This window comes from Petromyzon marinus, unplaced genomic scaffold, assembly GCF_048934315.1.
Source record: "Petromyzon marinus isolate PM22_M1 ecotype Great Lakes invasive population unplaced genomic scaffold, UKy_Petmar_22M1.pri1.0 PM_G_Scaffold_25, whole genome shotgun sequence".
Lineage (NCBI taxonomy): Eukaryota > Metazoa > Chordata > Hyperoartia > Petromyzontiformes > Petromyzontidae > Petromyzon > Petromyzon marinus.
Window position 1 is genome coordinate 2,245,494 of NW_027422817.1, and position 14,303 is coordinate 2,259,796.

Genomic DNA, 14,303 nt, shown 5'->3' on the forward strand with positions numbered 1-14,303 from the left:
TAAATGAACTGTGAACTGTAAATTTGCAGACGATTTGCAGGTGCAGCAGTTGTTGAGTCTGTGGACGCTAAAGGGGCTGCAACTAACCCAACTATCGTGCAGTAAACCGATGTGATAAAATCGAAGTATAAATTACATCAATATAATGAATGTACTCAGTATATTCTTCAATAAGCTGAGCTATTAACACAGAGCAACTGGGTATACACTACGCTATATAATGAATGCCATATAGTAAACCAATAAAAAACTAAAATATAAACTACCTCAATGTTTTATGAGACCTCCTTTACCAGTAACAAGATATAGTAATAGGTTTTACTCTTTTAACTGGCACAAAAACTGACACCTTTATTCAAGGCATCATGTGTTGTGGTTATTACAAACATGATGCCTTGAATTTTGATTTAAAGCTTTCGTGACTGCAGTAATTCATATTCTTAGTTTTTTCGGTAAAGTCACGTTGAAGGGAAACAACAAAATAATAAAATATATATTATATTTTCCCTTCAACGTGACTTTACCGAAAAAACTAAGAATATGATGCCTTGAATAAAGGTGTCAGTTTTTGTGCCAGTTAAAAGGGTAAAACATATTACTATACCTCAATGTTATCAATAAACTCTATATACTCTCCAACCAGCTGAGCCACCAACAATAAGTCGTTATATATCACAATGCCATATGGCGAAACAATGGGTGGATTCTTCTACTAGATTTGAATCTTTCGTGACTGCAAGGATCCACACTCTTTGGTTCTATTCGGTAAAGTCACGTAGGTAACAAAAATAAAATAACAAAAATCTCACGACGTTTCGGCCACAACGCAAGCGGCCTTCATCATGACAGCAGGGTCCCTTCACCTGATGAAGGCCGCCTGTGCTGTGGCCGAAACGTCGTGATTTTTGTTATTTTATATTTTAATTAACCTACGTGGTGACTTTACCGAATAGAACCACAGAGTGTGTGGGATCCTTCCCCTCACCTCCAGCACCACGGACAGCGACGGGCCCCGTTCACACGGACGAGTCCATCCACGCTCCTCGGGACGGAGGAGGGGGGGGAGAGAAACAGCCACGAGGCGCTGTTATACTCCACGTTACAAACCACAACGTTAACCGTGCTGTGAGAGGTGTTAAGAGGCGGTGCCAGCGAAAGAGCTGCGGTCTGAGGTCACCGTAAAAATACAATTAGTTTAGAACCGACGTGATTTTACCTAAAGAACCAAGAAGATTAATCCCTGCAGTCACGACAGCTTTAAATCGAAATCTATCGTGTAGTGTTGAGTCTATGGTGTAGTGTTGAGTCTATGGTGCAGTGTTGAGTCTATGGTGTAGTGTTGAGTCTATGGGCAGTGTTGAGTCTATGGTGCAGTGTTGAGTCTATGGGCAGTGTTGAGTCTATGGTGCAGTGTTGAGTCTATGGGCAGTGTTGAGTCTATGGTGCAGTGTTGAGTCTATGGTACAGTGCTGAGTCTATGATGCAGTGTTGAATCTATGGTGCAGTGCTGAGTCTATGGGCAGTGTTGAGTCTATGGTGCAGTGTTGAGTCTATGGTGCAGTGCTGAGTCCATGGTACAGTGTTGAGTCTATGGGTAGTGTTGAGTCTATGGTGTAGTGTTGAGTCTTTGGGTAGTGTTGAGTCTATGGTGCAGTGTTGAGTCTATAGTGCAGTGTTGAGTCTATGGTGCAGTGCTGAGTCTATGGTGTAGTGTTGAGTCAATGGGTAGTGTTGAGTCTATGGGCAGTGTTGAGTCTATGGGCAGTGTTGAGTCTATGGTTAGTGTTGAGTCTTTGGGTAGTGTTGAGTCTATGGTGCAGTGCTGAGTCTATGGGTAGTGTTGGTTTTTCTCACACCAGATAACTCTCGAAACTCCGTTTGGTACAGGACCATCCAGACTGTGTGTGCCCCCTTTTATTGCTGTGCATGAGTTTGTCAGAAGTGACAGACTGAACTGTTTAATTCTTAACACGTAGGCTTTGGCGACCAATATCATCCATAATAGAGATTGTTCTGTTTACGTGACAACCCTTACCAGTTGGCCGTGTCGGGTCGTGGCGGGTTTAACATTAATATATTTACGCAATCTAACCCACAAAAAGCCTTTGTGTATGGATGAATTGTTTAAACCAAACATTTCAAGTCACTTAAATATTTTATTTTGATTTAAAGCTTTCGTGACTGCAGTAATTCATATTCTTAGCTCTTTCGGCAAAGTCACGTTGAAGGGAAACAATAAAATAATAATATATATACAAAACAATAAAAATTCTCACGACGTTTCGACCATAACATAACGACCGTTTGTGTTATGGTCGAAACGTCGTGAGAATTTTTATTGTTTTATATGTATTTTATTATTTTATTGTTTGCCTTCAACGTGACTTTACCGAAAGAGCTAAGAATATCACTAAAAGATGTCCATTTTTAATGACGCTTGCCGCCCCAACATTTTTGTTCCCGCATTCAGGAGCCGTCGAGGGTGACAACAGGGGTCGTGCCATTTCCCATCGCCGGTTTTTAAACTACCCGTTGAGCTACGAGCCCCGGGATCTCTTCGACGCCTTGAAAGGAGGAGAAGGCCTCGACGTTTCTTGAGCGATCTTTAACAAGAGACCCCCGGGCGGACTCGTCCCTCGCAAAAGCATTCTTTTCACCCCAAATCGCCCCGTATTTTTCCGCCGGGTCGATGCCGAACGTCGTAGACTTTCGGGCCTCCCGCAGGGCGTCGGCGGCGGCGAGACGCTCTGCCCCCCCGATGCCCCGCTTCGACCGGATCCCGCGACCGTCGGCCTCGAAGATGCTGAGCGAATCGGCCAGGCTGCTGTCGTTCTCCAAGGGGTGGCCCCGGTCGTCCCCCGTGCGGCCCGCGGACTTGGCGCGGGCCGGACTCTACCGCATGGGCTTCAGCGACCTGGTGGCCTGCTTCCGCTGCGGCGGGATGATGCATCGCTGGGAGGAGGGGGACGACCCCGCTCGGGAGCACGCCAGGCACTTCCCCGCCTGCGCTCGCGCGGTGGGTGACGCCAGCGACGGCGCCGGTGACGTCCTGACGCTTGTTTTGGGGGGGCGAGGCCGGGTCTTTCCTAAAACTAGTGCGGGGTGCCGCTGAGAATTTGCAACGATTGGCACGAAGAGATGTGCCTCGGGGTTCTGGGTACCGATTGGAGATAATTCTAGGCGTGTTTAGACGACGATGGCGAACGAGCGGAGACCCTTTGGCTCGTTGAATCCAATGACGCGCATTCGCGGTCAGATTCGTGTTATATTAAAAAACGATAGTCCAAAAACAAGTGTGAACATTTCTTTGTAAGCACCCTGTGCTAACACAGTTATTCTTGACCTGGCGAGGGCCCTACTCAGCGCTGCGATGACGTAGCTATTTGTTTCAGATGCCGACCCTCTCCGTCACGCAAAGCAGCGACGTTGCTCAGCGAAGCGGGCTCAGCATCGTTGCGTGGACATTTATATTTGCCGAATACCCTCGCACGTGGTGACCACGGGGGGAACAGAGAGAGAGAGAGAGACACGGAAACTCCAAATAGGCAGAAGCAGGTGTCAGGGTCGGGTTTCGAGCCCATGACCTCCTGCATACCAGGCGAGGTCGTTCACATCTCCTGGCTACCGCTGCGCCCTTGTAGATGAGTCTCAGTTCTTCAATGCTTTGTGCCTATAACCATGTTCAATGATGAGACTTTCCCGCTCCCCGCGCTGAAGAGTCGGCTCGCTCATTTGACAGCAGAGCCACGGCAACAAAATCAATTAAACTCTGCCCACCGTTGTAAAGACGTTGCAGCTGCCGTAGAGGCGGTCACGTGGATTTCGGATTAACCGGGGCAACGTATTTGTTCGGTTAAAGCGCCACGTGACTTGTAATAAAAATGCCCAAGAATTAACCATTGTTGTATAAACTGTTTTTAGATTATATTCTTAGTTTTTTCGGTAAAGTCACGTTGAAGAGAAACAACAAAATAATATATATAAAACAATAAAAATTCTCACGACGTTTCGACCATAACTCAAACGGTCATCTTCAGGTGGACTTCAGGGGAATATCCACGAGTTCTTAATCTCTGTCAAAATCTCAGGTGTGCGGTTCATCTGCAAATCGAACAAACCGCGCGCGGATCATCCAGAGTGTACTGTAATTCAAATCAAGATTCTACTGTAATGTTATCTTCTCTATAAATTCCCCCACCTGTTGTATATGCCGGGTCTTGAAAATTTTAATAAAAATAATAAAAATGAAATGAAATTTGGAAAAATGCGTAATTATCCGAAATAACGTTAATTGATGTAATTATGCGCATAAGTTATGCTAGTTATGGAGATGTAATCGTATTAAGTCATGTAAATGACTTAACCTTTTTAGGCCAGTCTAAAAAGGTTTTGTTTCGAAGATGTCGTTTAAAAAAAAACGATTCCAATGCCCTCACGGCTTCCTGGGGAGCCTTTCCAAAGGGCGGGGACAATTCGATGAGCTCACTGCGTCACCGTCGTCGCCGTCGACGCTGCCGTCGCAGTCGTCATCGTCGTCACCGTTGTCGTCGTTGCGTTTGTCCCTGGGTGGCGCCTTTTCCCCGCAGGCCCCGTTGCCGCCGGCCACTCAGGATGGCGCCGACTCCGGACTGAGTCCAGAGATGCGTTCGTTCGGGGCGCGACTCAGATCTTTCGCGAGCTGGCCGTACACCGCCAATGTGTCCCCGCCTGAACTGGCCTACGCAGGCTTCTACTATTCCGGTACGGTTTGTGCTGCTGCTGCCGCTGCGTAGAAGTGGGTGGAGGCCTTCCCCGGCGCTGTAGTCGTCCCCGTTTTGTGGGGGGAGGGGCGGCTCTTTGGGGGCAAGCGCCACGGTGGCTCGGAGATGTTGGCTACCTCGCCTGGAAGGCAGGAGGTGATGGGTTCCATCCTGACGCCTGATGTGTATTTGGAATTTTCGTGCCTCTCTCCCCGTGGTCGCGTGGATTTTTTCTGCCGGTCCTCCGGTTTTTTCCTTGCACATTTAGAAACACGCGTTTAGAGTATTTGGCTGCATTTAAATTCTCATGCGATAAGCCACTTCGTTGAGCTATCGTTTGTGATAGCCAGGTGGTCACCTCTGAAAAAGAGCTAAATAGCAACTCAATGGTCCTAACACCTGGTATCATAAAATAGTATCAATGTTGGTTAATAGTTTTGGTCAAACACCTGAGGGAGGTCAGAATCAGAATATTTATCTATACTGGAGGAATCCATTGAGCTGTGAAGCTCTTTTTCGCATGATGTCCAGTCCGGGCACGGGGGGTAAGAACGTCACGGCAACGAACGGTTTACAAAAACACGATAGGAGTGCGAAGTCCTGTCGGTTCCAAACGTGTTGTAGAGTGTGTACACGAAACACGGGGAATGCCTTTACAAGTTGTATAATCTCCTGAAGATTTAGATGCCACTGGTTCGTCACGTTCTGTAGATGTAGATGCCACTGGTTCTTCACGTTCTGTAGATGTAGATGCCACTGGTTCGTCACGTTCTGTAGATGTAGATGCCACTGGTTCGTCACGTTCTGTAGATGTAGATGCCACTGGTTTTTCACGTTCTGTAGATGTAGATGACGCTGGTTCTTCACGTTCTGTAGATGTAGATGCCACTGGTTTTTCGTATTCTGTAGATGTAGATGCAACTGGTTCTTCACATTCTGTAGATGTAGATGACGCTGGTTCTTCACGTTCTGCAGATGTTGATGCCACTGGGTTCTTCACATTCTGTAGCTGTAAATGCCACTGGTTCTTCACGTTCTGTAGATGTAAATGCCACTGGTTTTTCACGTTCTGCAGATGTTGATGCCACCACCTCCAACTATTGTGAGGCGGTTGAACTTAGGACTCTCGGTCCGAACGGGCAACTGGATGGGTTTGTTTATCTCTGAAAAGTCGACAGTGTCGATAAGTAGGGGAGAGGTCCCTGTAACGTGTTTTCTATTTTGAGTAGGTTACGGAGATCTTGTGAAGTGCTTCAGCTGCGACGGTCATCTACAAGAGTGGGCGCTGGGAGACAGCGCTTGGCATGAGCACGCAAAGTGGTTTCCCAGGTGAGGCGTTTGGCACCTGCTGCGCCCGTGAAATTTATATATATACAGTAAGGGAAAAAAGTATTTGATCCCCTGCTGATTTTGTACGTTTGCCCACTGACAAAGAAATTATCAGTCTATAATTTTAATGGTAGGTTTATTTGAACAGTGAGAGACAGAATAACAACAACAAAATCCAGAAAAACGCATGTCAAAAATGTTATAAATTGATTTGCATTTTAATGAGGGAAAAAAGTATTTGACCCCCTCTCAATCAGAAAGTTTTCTGGCTCCCAGGTGTCTTTTATACAGGTAACAAGCTGAGATTAGGAGCTGAGATTAGGAGCACACTCTGTGTGCTCCTAATCTCAGCTCCTAATCTCAGCTCCTAATCTCACACTCTGTGTGCTCCTAATCTCAGCTCGTTACCTATAAAAGACACCTGTGCACAGAAGCAATCAATCAAATTCCAAACTCTCCACCATGGCCAAGACCAAAGAGCTCTCCAAGGATGTCAGGGACAAGATTGTAGACCTACACAAGGCTGTAATGGGCTACAAGACCATTGCAAAGCAGCTTGGTCAGAAGGTGACAACAGTTGGTGCGATTATTCGCAAATGGAAGAAACACAAAAAAACTGTCAATCTCCCTCGGCATGGGTCTCCATGCAAGATCTCACCTCGTGGAGTTGCAATGATCATGAGAACGGTGAGGAATCAGCCCAGAACTACACGGGAGGATCTTGTCAATGATCTCAAGGCAGCTGGGACCATAGTCACCAAGAAAACAATTGGTAACACACTACCTCGTGAAGGACTGAAATCCTGCAGTGCCCACAAGGTCCCCCTGCTCAAGAAAGCACATATACATGCCCGTCTGAAGTTTGCCAATGAACATCTGAATGATTCAGAGGACAACTGGGTGAAAGTGTTGTGGTCAGATGAGACCAAAATGGAGCTCTTTGGCATCAACTCAACTCGCCGTGTTTGGAGGAGGAGGAATGCTGCCTATGACCCCAAGAACACCATCCCCACCGTCAAACATGGAGGTGGAAACATTATGCTTTGGGGGTGTTTTTCTGCTAAGGGGACAGGACAACTTCACCGCATCAAAGGGACGATGGACGGGGCCATGCACCGTCAAATCTTGGGTGAGAACCTCCTTCCCTCAGCCAGGGCATTGAAAATGGGTCGTGGATGGGTATTCCAGCATGACAATGACCCAAAACACACGGTCAAGGCAACAAAGGAGTGGCTCAAGAAGAAGCACATTAAGGACCTGGAGCGGCCTAGCCAGTCTCCAGACCTTAATCCCATGGAAAATCTGTGGAGGGAGCTGAAGGTTCGAGTTGCCAAACGTCATCCTCGAAACCTTAATGACTTGGAGAAGATCTGCAAAGAGGAGTGGGACAAAATCCCTCCTGAGATGTGTGCAAACCTGGTGGCCAACTACAAGAAACGTCTGACCTCTGTGATTGCCAACAAGGGTTTTGCCACCAAGTACTAAGTCATGTTTTGCAGAGGGGTCAAATACTTATTTCCCTCATTAAAATGCAAATCAATTCATAACATTTTTGACATGCGTTTTTCTGGATTTGTTGTTGTTATTCTGTCTCTCACTGTTCAAATAAACCTACCATTAAAATTATAGACTGATAATTTCTTTGTCAGTGGGAAAACGTACAAAATCAGCAGGGGATCAAATACTTTTTTCCCTCACTGTAAATATTAAATAATTATGTGTTCCCCAACACATCCATCGCATTATATAATAATGATGTGTTCCCTGATACATCCAACGCATTATAAGATAATAACAAAATCATAATAAACGCGATAAAATAATAGATATAATGTGTTCCCCAATACAACCATCTCACTATAAGATCATAATATAAATAATAATAATGGTGACGTGCTCCCCAATACATCCACCACATTGTACCCAGCCGGCGTAAAATAATGACCCCCCTCCCCCCGCCTCTCTTCCCGCGTCGTTTGCTGAACAGCTGCGTGTTTGTTGGACGACAGAAGGGGGAAGCTTTCGTCCGCGGGTCGACGCGGCCGCCGGTAACAAAACATTTTCTCGCCAACTTTTGGTTTCGCAGGAGAATCGAGTTTAACGCCGGCGTGCGAACACGCCGCACGTACGATTTTTTGTTTAGTTTTTTAACGTTGACCTTGGTCAACTCCGGTCGTTGAACAGACGAGACCAGCCTCGTCTCTTGATGGAGTTTATCAGCGGTCTTGAACACAAATAGACTCAAACTTAAACTTCGCAGGCAGCTTGAAATGTTGTTCATCATTCAGGGGTAAAAATACAAAAATAATGTGGTTTTATTACCAATATGCTTATTGTAAATATAGTAGTGTGTATAGTATAGTAGTGTATAGTGTAGTAGTGCATAGTGTAGTAGTGTATAGTAGTGTAGTGTATAGTATAGTTGTGTATAGTATAGTAGTGTATAGTGTATAATAGTGTATAGTGTAGTAGTGTATAGTGTAATAATGCATAGTGTAGTAGTGTATAGTATAGTAGTGTATAATAGTGTAGTAGTGTATAGTGTATAGTAGTGTATAGTGTAGTAGTGTAGTGTATAGTGTAGTGTATAGTATAGTAGTGTATAATAGTATAGTAGTGTATAGTGTATAATACTAGTACAGCTCACACCGGTGTGTTGGAGAGCCAAGCCACAACATTTAGAATCTGAGTACGACGTTTCACCAGTAATTACAACAACAACGAGCTTCATCAGGCAACAGCCAGATTGAATGTACTATATAACTATATATATAACTATGGGGATAATCGGTGTTTTTGGCGTAGAGATCCACGGAAATTTTTTTTATTTTATCTTTTTGGATGCTGCGCGATTTTGAGCCGTCTGCAGCTGCCCTGCCCCCCGTCGTTAGCGGCGACAATCGAGAGCCGGCTCTTATCGTTCCGTTTGGTTTGCCGACACGCCGATTGCAAATCGAGCGCAGAGTGACGGTGCAAAAAGTCGCGATCGTTTTCAACGCGAGCGGTCGTCGCTTGCGTAACTTATCCATTTTTTTCGGTTCTTCTGCGTGACACCGGCGATGATTCTTACACGCGACGATGTTCATCTTTATTTGTCGGTTCAAAGGCTCCGCTACCGGGACAGACGCCGCAGAGTACAACCGCGGAGATTGAGCACGGTAAGACGACGGATCCCTGCGCACTGTATCAGACCCTCACCTGATACAGGTGAGGGTCTGTTACAGGTGAGGGTCTGATACAGGTGAGAGTCTGATACAGGTGAGGGTCTGATACAGGTGAGAGACTGATACAGGTGAGAGTCTGATACAGGTGAGAGTCTGATACAAGTGAGGGTCTGATACAGGTGAGGGTCTGATACAGGTGAGAGACTGATACAGGTGAGAGACTGATACAGGTGAGAGTCTGAGCCAGGTGAGAGTCTGATACAGGTGAGAGTCACGACCTCATGTATACCAGACGAGGTGGTCAACATCTCGCCAACTTTGCGCCCCATATGTAAGCAGTCTGGTGATGATCGACCATCACTTTTTGAAACCGCTGAAAGTGTGTGCGGGTGTGTCTCTGTGTGTGCGTCTGTGTGTGTGTGCGCTTGCGTCTGTGCGTGCGCACGTGTGTCTCTGTGTGTCTCTGTGCGTCTCTGTGTGTCTCTGTGCATCTCTGTGTGTCTCTGTGTGTCTCTGTGCGTCTCTGTGTGTCTCTGTGTGTCTCTGTGTGTCTGTGTGTCTCTGTGTGTCTCCGTGTGTGTCTCCGCGTGCGTCTGCGCGCGCTTCGTCCACAGCAGCGCCATCGACTGAAGAGCTTCTGGACAAGCTGGAAGAGCGGCTGTCCTGCAAGGTGTGCATGGAGCGCGAGGTGTCCACGATGTTCGTGCCGTGCGGACACGTGGCCACGTGCGGCCACTGCGCCCTCTCCCTGAGCCGGTGTCCCGTGTGCCGCGTCGCCGTGCAGACGTCGCTCCGGGCCTTCATGGTTTAGGCGGACGGCCGGGCGAAGGAGGAGGAGAGAGAAACGACCGCCGGGGATCCCGACCGCCCGTGGCTTCGACCGTTGGGGCGAGTTCGTTGATTCACCCCTCCCCTCTCCCGTGCCGAGGCATAAGCCGGTCGCTGGCGAGCGTTCGGCGTTCGTTTTTTCCGCGCCGGGAGGCACGGGGAGGGCAATTTCACTTGGCCACCGGCCTCCACCCATAGAGCAGCCTTTTTTTTGGGGGGTTTCCGGAATGTGAAAGGGTTCATTAATAATTATCAGTGTGGTGGTTTTGAAGGCGTACGATGTCAGACTTGGAAAGTGAAGGATGTGAAGTTTTAAGACTCTTCTGTAATCTTTACTTTAACCGGATGGTACGCAAAGTTTACACGCGTTAACAGTTTCTACATTTGGGAGTTATTACATTTAGAACTCTGTGGAGCGCTTATTGTCAATGGGTGGAAGGGTCAAAGATTGCTGTGATTTCAAGGCGTTTGGTGCTAGACTTGAAGTGAAGAAGTTACGTTCTGTAAATCTTTACTGGAACTGGAATGTTACGCAGAGTTCACGTGCGTAAACATGTTTTACGTTTGTGAGTTATTACATTAATAAGTAATATTTTAAAATACTTTTTTTTAAACACTCTTTAATTAAATGTACCCTACTGGTAACGGAATAACTCCACGACTCCAGGAAGTGGCCCCGAGGCTTGGCCACGACGTAAGGGGACCGTGGCGATTTACAGCCAACGACGTCAGTTGAGCGTGGACAATTACACCCAAGACGAAACATAAAGTGTTAAAAAAAAGATTGTTGCAAAATATGTTTTTTTACGCTAGAATACAGTGTTGCCATCATTATGACATAAGTATACCACATTGGTAAGTGGATTAAGATTGAGTTACTATATTTGATGATACAACAACAACAGAGAGTAAGTTCATACACAGCGTGTGCAATAATAGCCCCATGGAGCACTTATTGCAATGGTGATGTCATCAAAAATGTAATTGTCGCGTTCCACGTTGGTCGCTCTTTGTTGGTGGTGGGGAGCGGTGGGGGGTTGGTGGAGCGGTCAGCGCTACCAACGCCGGCGATCAGCCGAGTTCCATTCCCGCTCACGGCCAACGCCACAGTGATTGCGATTATCTGAACAACCGGTCCTGGGCCTCCCCTAGGTCGACTTGGCCTCGAATGAGTATCCGCTGCGATATGTAAAGACATCGCCACTGGGGAGACAAAGGCGGCTGTGCGTGGTGTTGACCACCCACCCTCGTGTGCCACAGTGCCGGTAGCCTTCATAGCTGCTGCTACTCGCTAACAGCACTTGCTCCAACAGTCTGTTAAGGCTACACGGGGGGGGGGGGGATCTTCATAGCTGCTGCCACTCGCTAACAGCACTTGCCCCTACAGTCTGTTAAGGCTACACGGGGGGGGGATCTTCATAGCTGCTGCTACTCGCTAACAGCACTTGCCCCAACAGTCTGTTAAGGCTACACGGCAGTGGTTGGGGAATCTTTAGGCTGTGTGTGGATGGCTTTGTGTGTTCCTCGCCGCTTTTGTTTCTAAAAGTTGCCAGGTTTTTTTTTTCCATCGGTCGCGTGAGAGATAATTTTCGGGGACTCGTTAACCCGCTGCTGGATTAGGGCCCCTCGGCGCGCCTCGTCCCACGGGGGTTTGTGTTGGACTCGGCACTTGGCGAAGAGAACGCCGGAGCAGCTCCTGCCTCGGGAGATTGGCCGCGGGCAAATTTAGAAATCACCGCTCGGAAATGTTGAAAAGGTGGAATCCGTCCTGGGCTGCGACGCTCGCTCGTTCGCACACCTCCAGCAGCAGCGTCCGCCTGCACCGAGTTTCCGGCTTTGCCGCTCTTAACCCAGAGTTTTTAAACGGCTGCTGCGTTGAACATCGTCGCGCGTGGTGTAAACTAAATATATACGCACAGCTTCCTGAGAATGTGTAAAATTGGGGAAACGTGATTATTTTGCGCGTTTAAAACACGGACGTTGTAAAACATCTTTCAAGGTTTTGATTTAAAGCTTTCGTGACTGCAGGGATTCATATTCTTGGTTCTTTCGGTAAAGTCACCACCACGTAATAAAAATATAAAACAATAAAATTCTCACGAAGTTTCGACTGCAACACAAGAAGCAATCATCATCAGGTGTGGAAAGCACAGCAAGACAATTTGAAAAAAGTGGCGGTTATTTTTTAACGTTAGCACCACGGAGAGCGATTTGGCAGTTGTTCAGACCGCATTCCATTCTCTTCCTCTCCCCCCTCCTCTTTTCCGGACATAGATGGACTCGTCCATCTGAACAACTGCCAAATCGCTCTCCGTGGTGCTAACGTAAAAAAAAACTCCACTTTTTTAAAATTTTCTTGCTGTGGTTTTCACACCTGATGATGATTGCTTCTTGTGTCGCAGTCGAAACGTCGTGAGAATTTTTATTGTTTTATATTTTTATTATTTTATTGTTTCCCTTCTACGTGGTGACTTTACCGAAAGAACCAAGAACATTCTTCAAGGTTCTTTCGGTCGAGCGACGTGGGGACAAAATAAAATAAATCACGACGTTTCTGTCGCAACACAAGCGACCCCCCCATCAGTTGAACTGTACCTGTTCCGCCTGATGACGGTCGCTTGTGTCGCGATGGAATACATCTACCACGTGATGACTTTGAGAGCGTGGATCCCTGCAGTTGCCACGAAAGCTTCAAGTGAAGATTCTCAATGCTGCTTTCAATGTTGCGTTCAGTCAGTGAAACGTCCGCACATTCGAGTCGAGTGCCCATTAATGGGCCACGCAAGGCCCAACGCGTAGGGCCGAGGCTTCGCTCTGTGGCTCGTTTGATCGTCTCGTTATTAAATAATTTTTGATGTCACCAGAGGACTTGGGAGTCTTGTTGTGTTTAGACTGCAGGAGCGGTGGGAGGGGTTTTAAGAGCTATTAAAGCTCTTGGTTGTCTCTCTCTCTGTTTGTCTCTGTGTGAGTCTCTCTCTCTGTGTGTCTGTCTCTGTGTCTATGTTGTGTGTCACTCTCTGTGTGTCTCTGTGTGAGTCTCTCTCTGCTTGTGTGTCTGTCTGTGTGTCTATGTTGTGTGTCTCTCTCTGTTTGTCTCTGTTGTCTCTCTCTGCCTGTGTGTCTGTCTGTGTGTCTATGTTGTGTGTCTCTGTGTGAGTCTCTCTCTGCTTGTGTGCCTGTCTGTGTGTCTATGTTGTGTGTCACTCTCTGTGCGTCTCTGTGTGAGTCTCTCTCTGTGTGTGTCTGTCTATGTTGTGTTACTCTCTGTGTGTCTCTTTGTGAGTATCTCTCTGCTTGTGTGTCTGTCTGTGTGTCTATGTTGTGTGTGTCTCTCTCTGTTTGTCTCTGTGTGAGTCTCTCTCTGCTTGTGTCTGTGTGTCTATGCTGTGTGTCACTCTCTGTGTGTCTCTGTGTTGTCTCTCTCTGTGTGTCTGTCTGTGTGTCTATGTTGTGTGTCTCTCTCTGTCACTGTGTGAGTCTCTCTATGCTTGTGTGTCTGTGTGTCTTTGTTGTGTGTGTCTCTCTGTTTGTCTCTGTGTGAGTCTCTCTCTCTGCTTGTGTGTCTGTCTGTGTGTCTATGTTGTGTGTGTCTCTCTCTGTGTATCTGTGTGAGTCTCTCTCTGCTTGTGTGTCTGTCTGTGTGTCTATGTTGTGTGTCTCTGTGTGTTTCTGTGTTGTCTCTCTCTCTCTCTCTGCTTGTGTGTCCCCGTGTCTATGTTTTGTCTCTCTCAAATTTATCAATCTTTGGAAGAACGTAATCCACTAGGTGGGGCGTTGATTGTTTTGTTGGCCGACTCTGTGTTATATTGCATTATATTTCCAAGTTTACTATGTTTGTTCTCATTCATTTGTACCTGATGATGGTCGCTTGTGTTGCAATCGAAACGTCGTATTCTATTATTATTAAATTTATTTACCATTACGAATTGTCTGGGAATCAAAGCCAAGCAAGTTTCTTACCACAGTGACCGCACGAGACGTGAAACAAACGCTGCACGTGTAGTGGGTGCAAGGAGATTGGAGACGGCGTGTAGAGGCAACGCGTTGATTTAACGACAACGGTAACAGCAATAGTAACGGTCCCTAACACAAAGGGGTAACGGCCCCTTAACCCGCTACCTGGGGGTGGTACGGCCCCCGGACAAGCGTGGCCTATCACTGGGACTACGGGCTCTCTCGCCTCCGGCTAACCGTGACCTAGGGGAGGCTACACTGACCCGACCCAGCCAAGGTACGAGTCTCG

At 47.0% G+C, this 14,303-nt stretch overlaps 1 protein-coding gene across 1 annotated transcript; it reads left to right on the forward strand.

The window, feature by feature from the left end:
- Positions 1-2,442: 2,442 nt before the first annotated feature.
- LOC116958736 (baculoviral IAP repeat-containing protein 7-B-like) lies at positions 2,443-13,005 on the forward strand. Its single transcript, XM_076060916.1, has 6 exons — positions 2,443-3,016; positions 4,587-4,740; positions 5,969-6,068; positions 8,056-8,116; positions 9,175-9,226; positions 9,847-13,005. The coding sequence occupies exons 1-6, from the start codon at positions 2,690-2,692 to the stop codon at positions 10,041-10,043; spliced, it is 891 nt and encodes a 296-aa protein (XP_075917031.1). The 5' UTR covers positions 2,443-2,689; the 3' UTR covers positions 10,044-13,005.
- The last annotated feature ends 1,298 nt before the right edge of the window (positions 13,006-14,303 follow it).

Bases quoted from the DNA above. Each gene is read 5' to 3' on its own strand.
- LOC116958736 (XM_076060916.1), top strand. From the start codon at position 2,690: ATGCCGAACGTCGTAGACTTTCGGGCCTCCCGCAGGGCGTCGGCGGCG. The intron at 3,017-4,586 runs GTGGGTGACGCC...TTTTCCCCGCAG, and splicing joins TCCCCGCCTGCGCTCGCGCG to GCCCCGTTGCCGCCGGCCAC. The intron at 8,117-9,174 runs GTAACAAAACAT...GTCGGTTCAAAG, and splicing joins GCGGGTCGACGCGGCCGCCG to GCTCCGCTACCGGGACAGAC.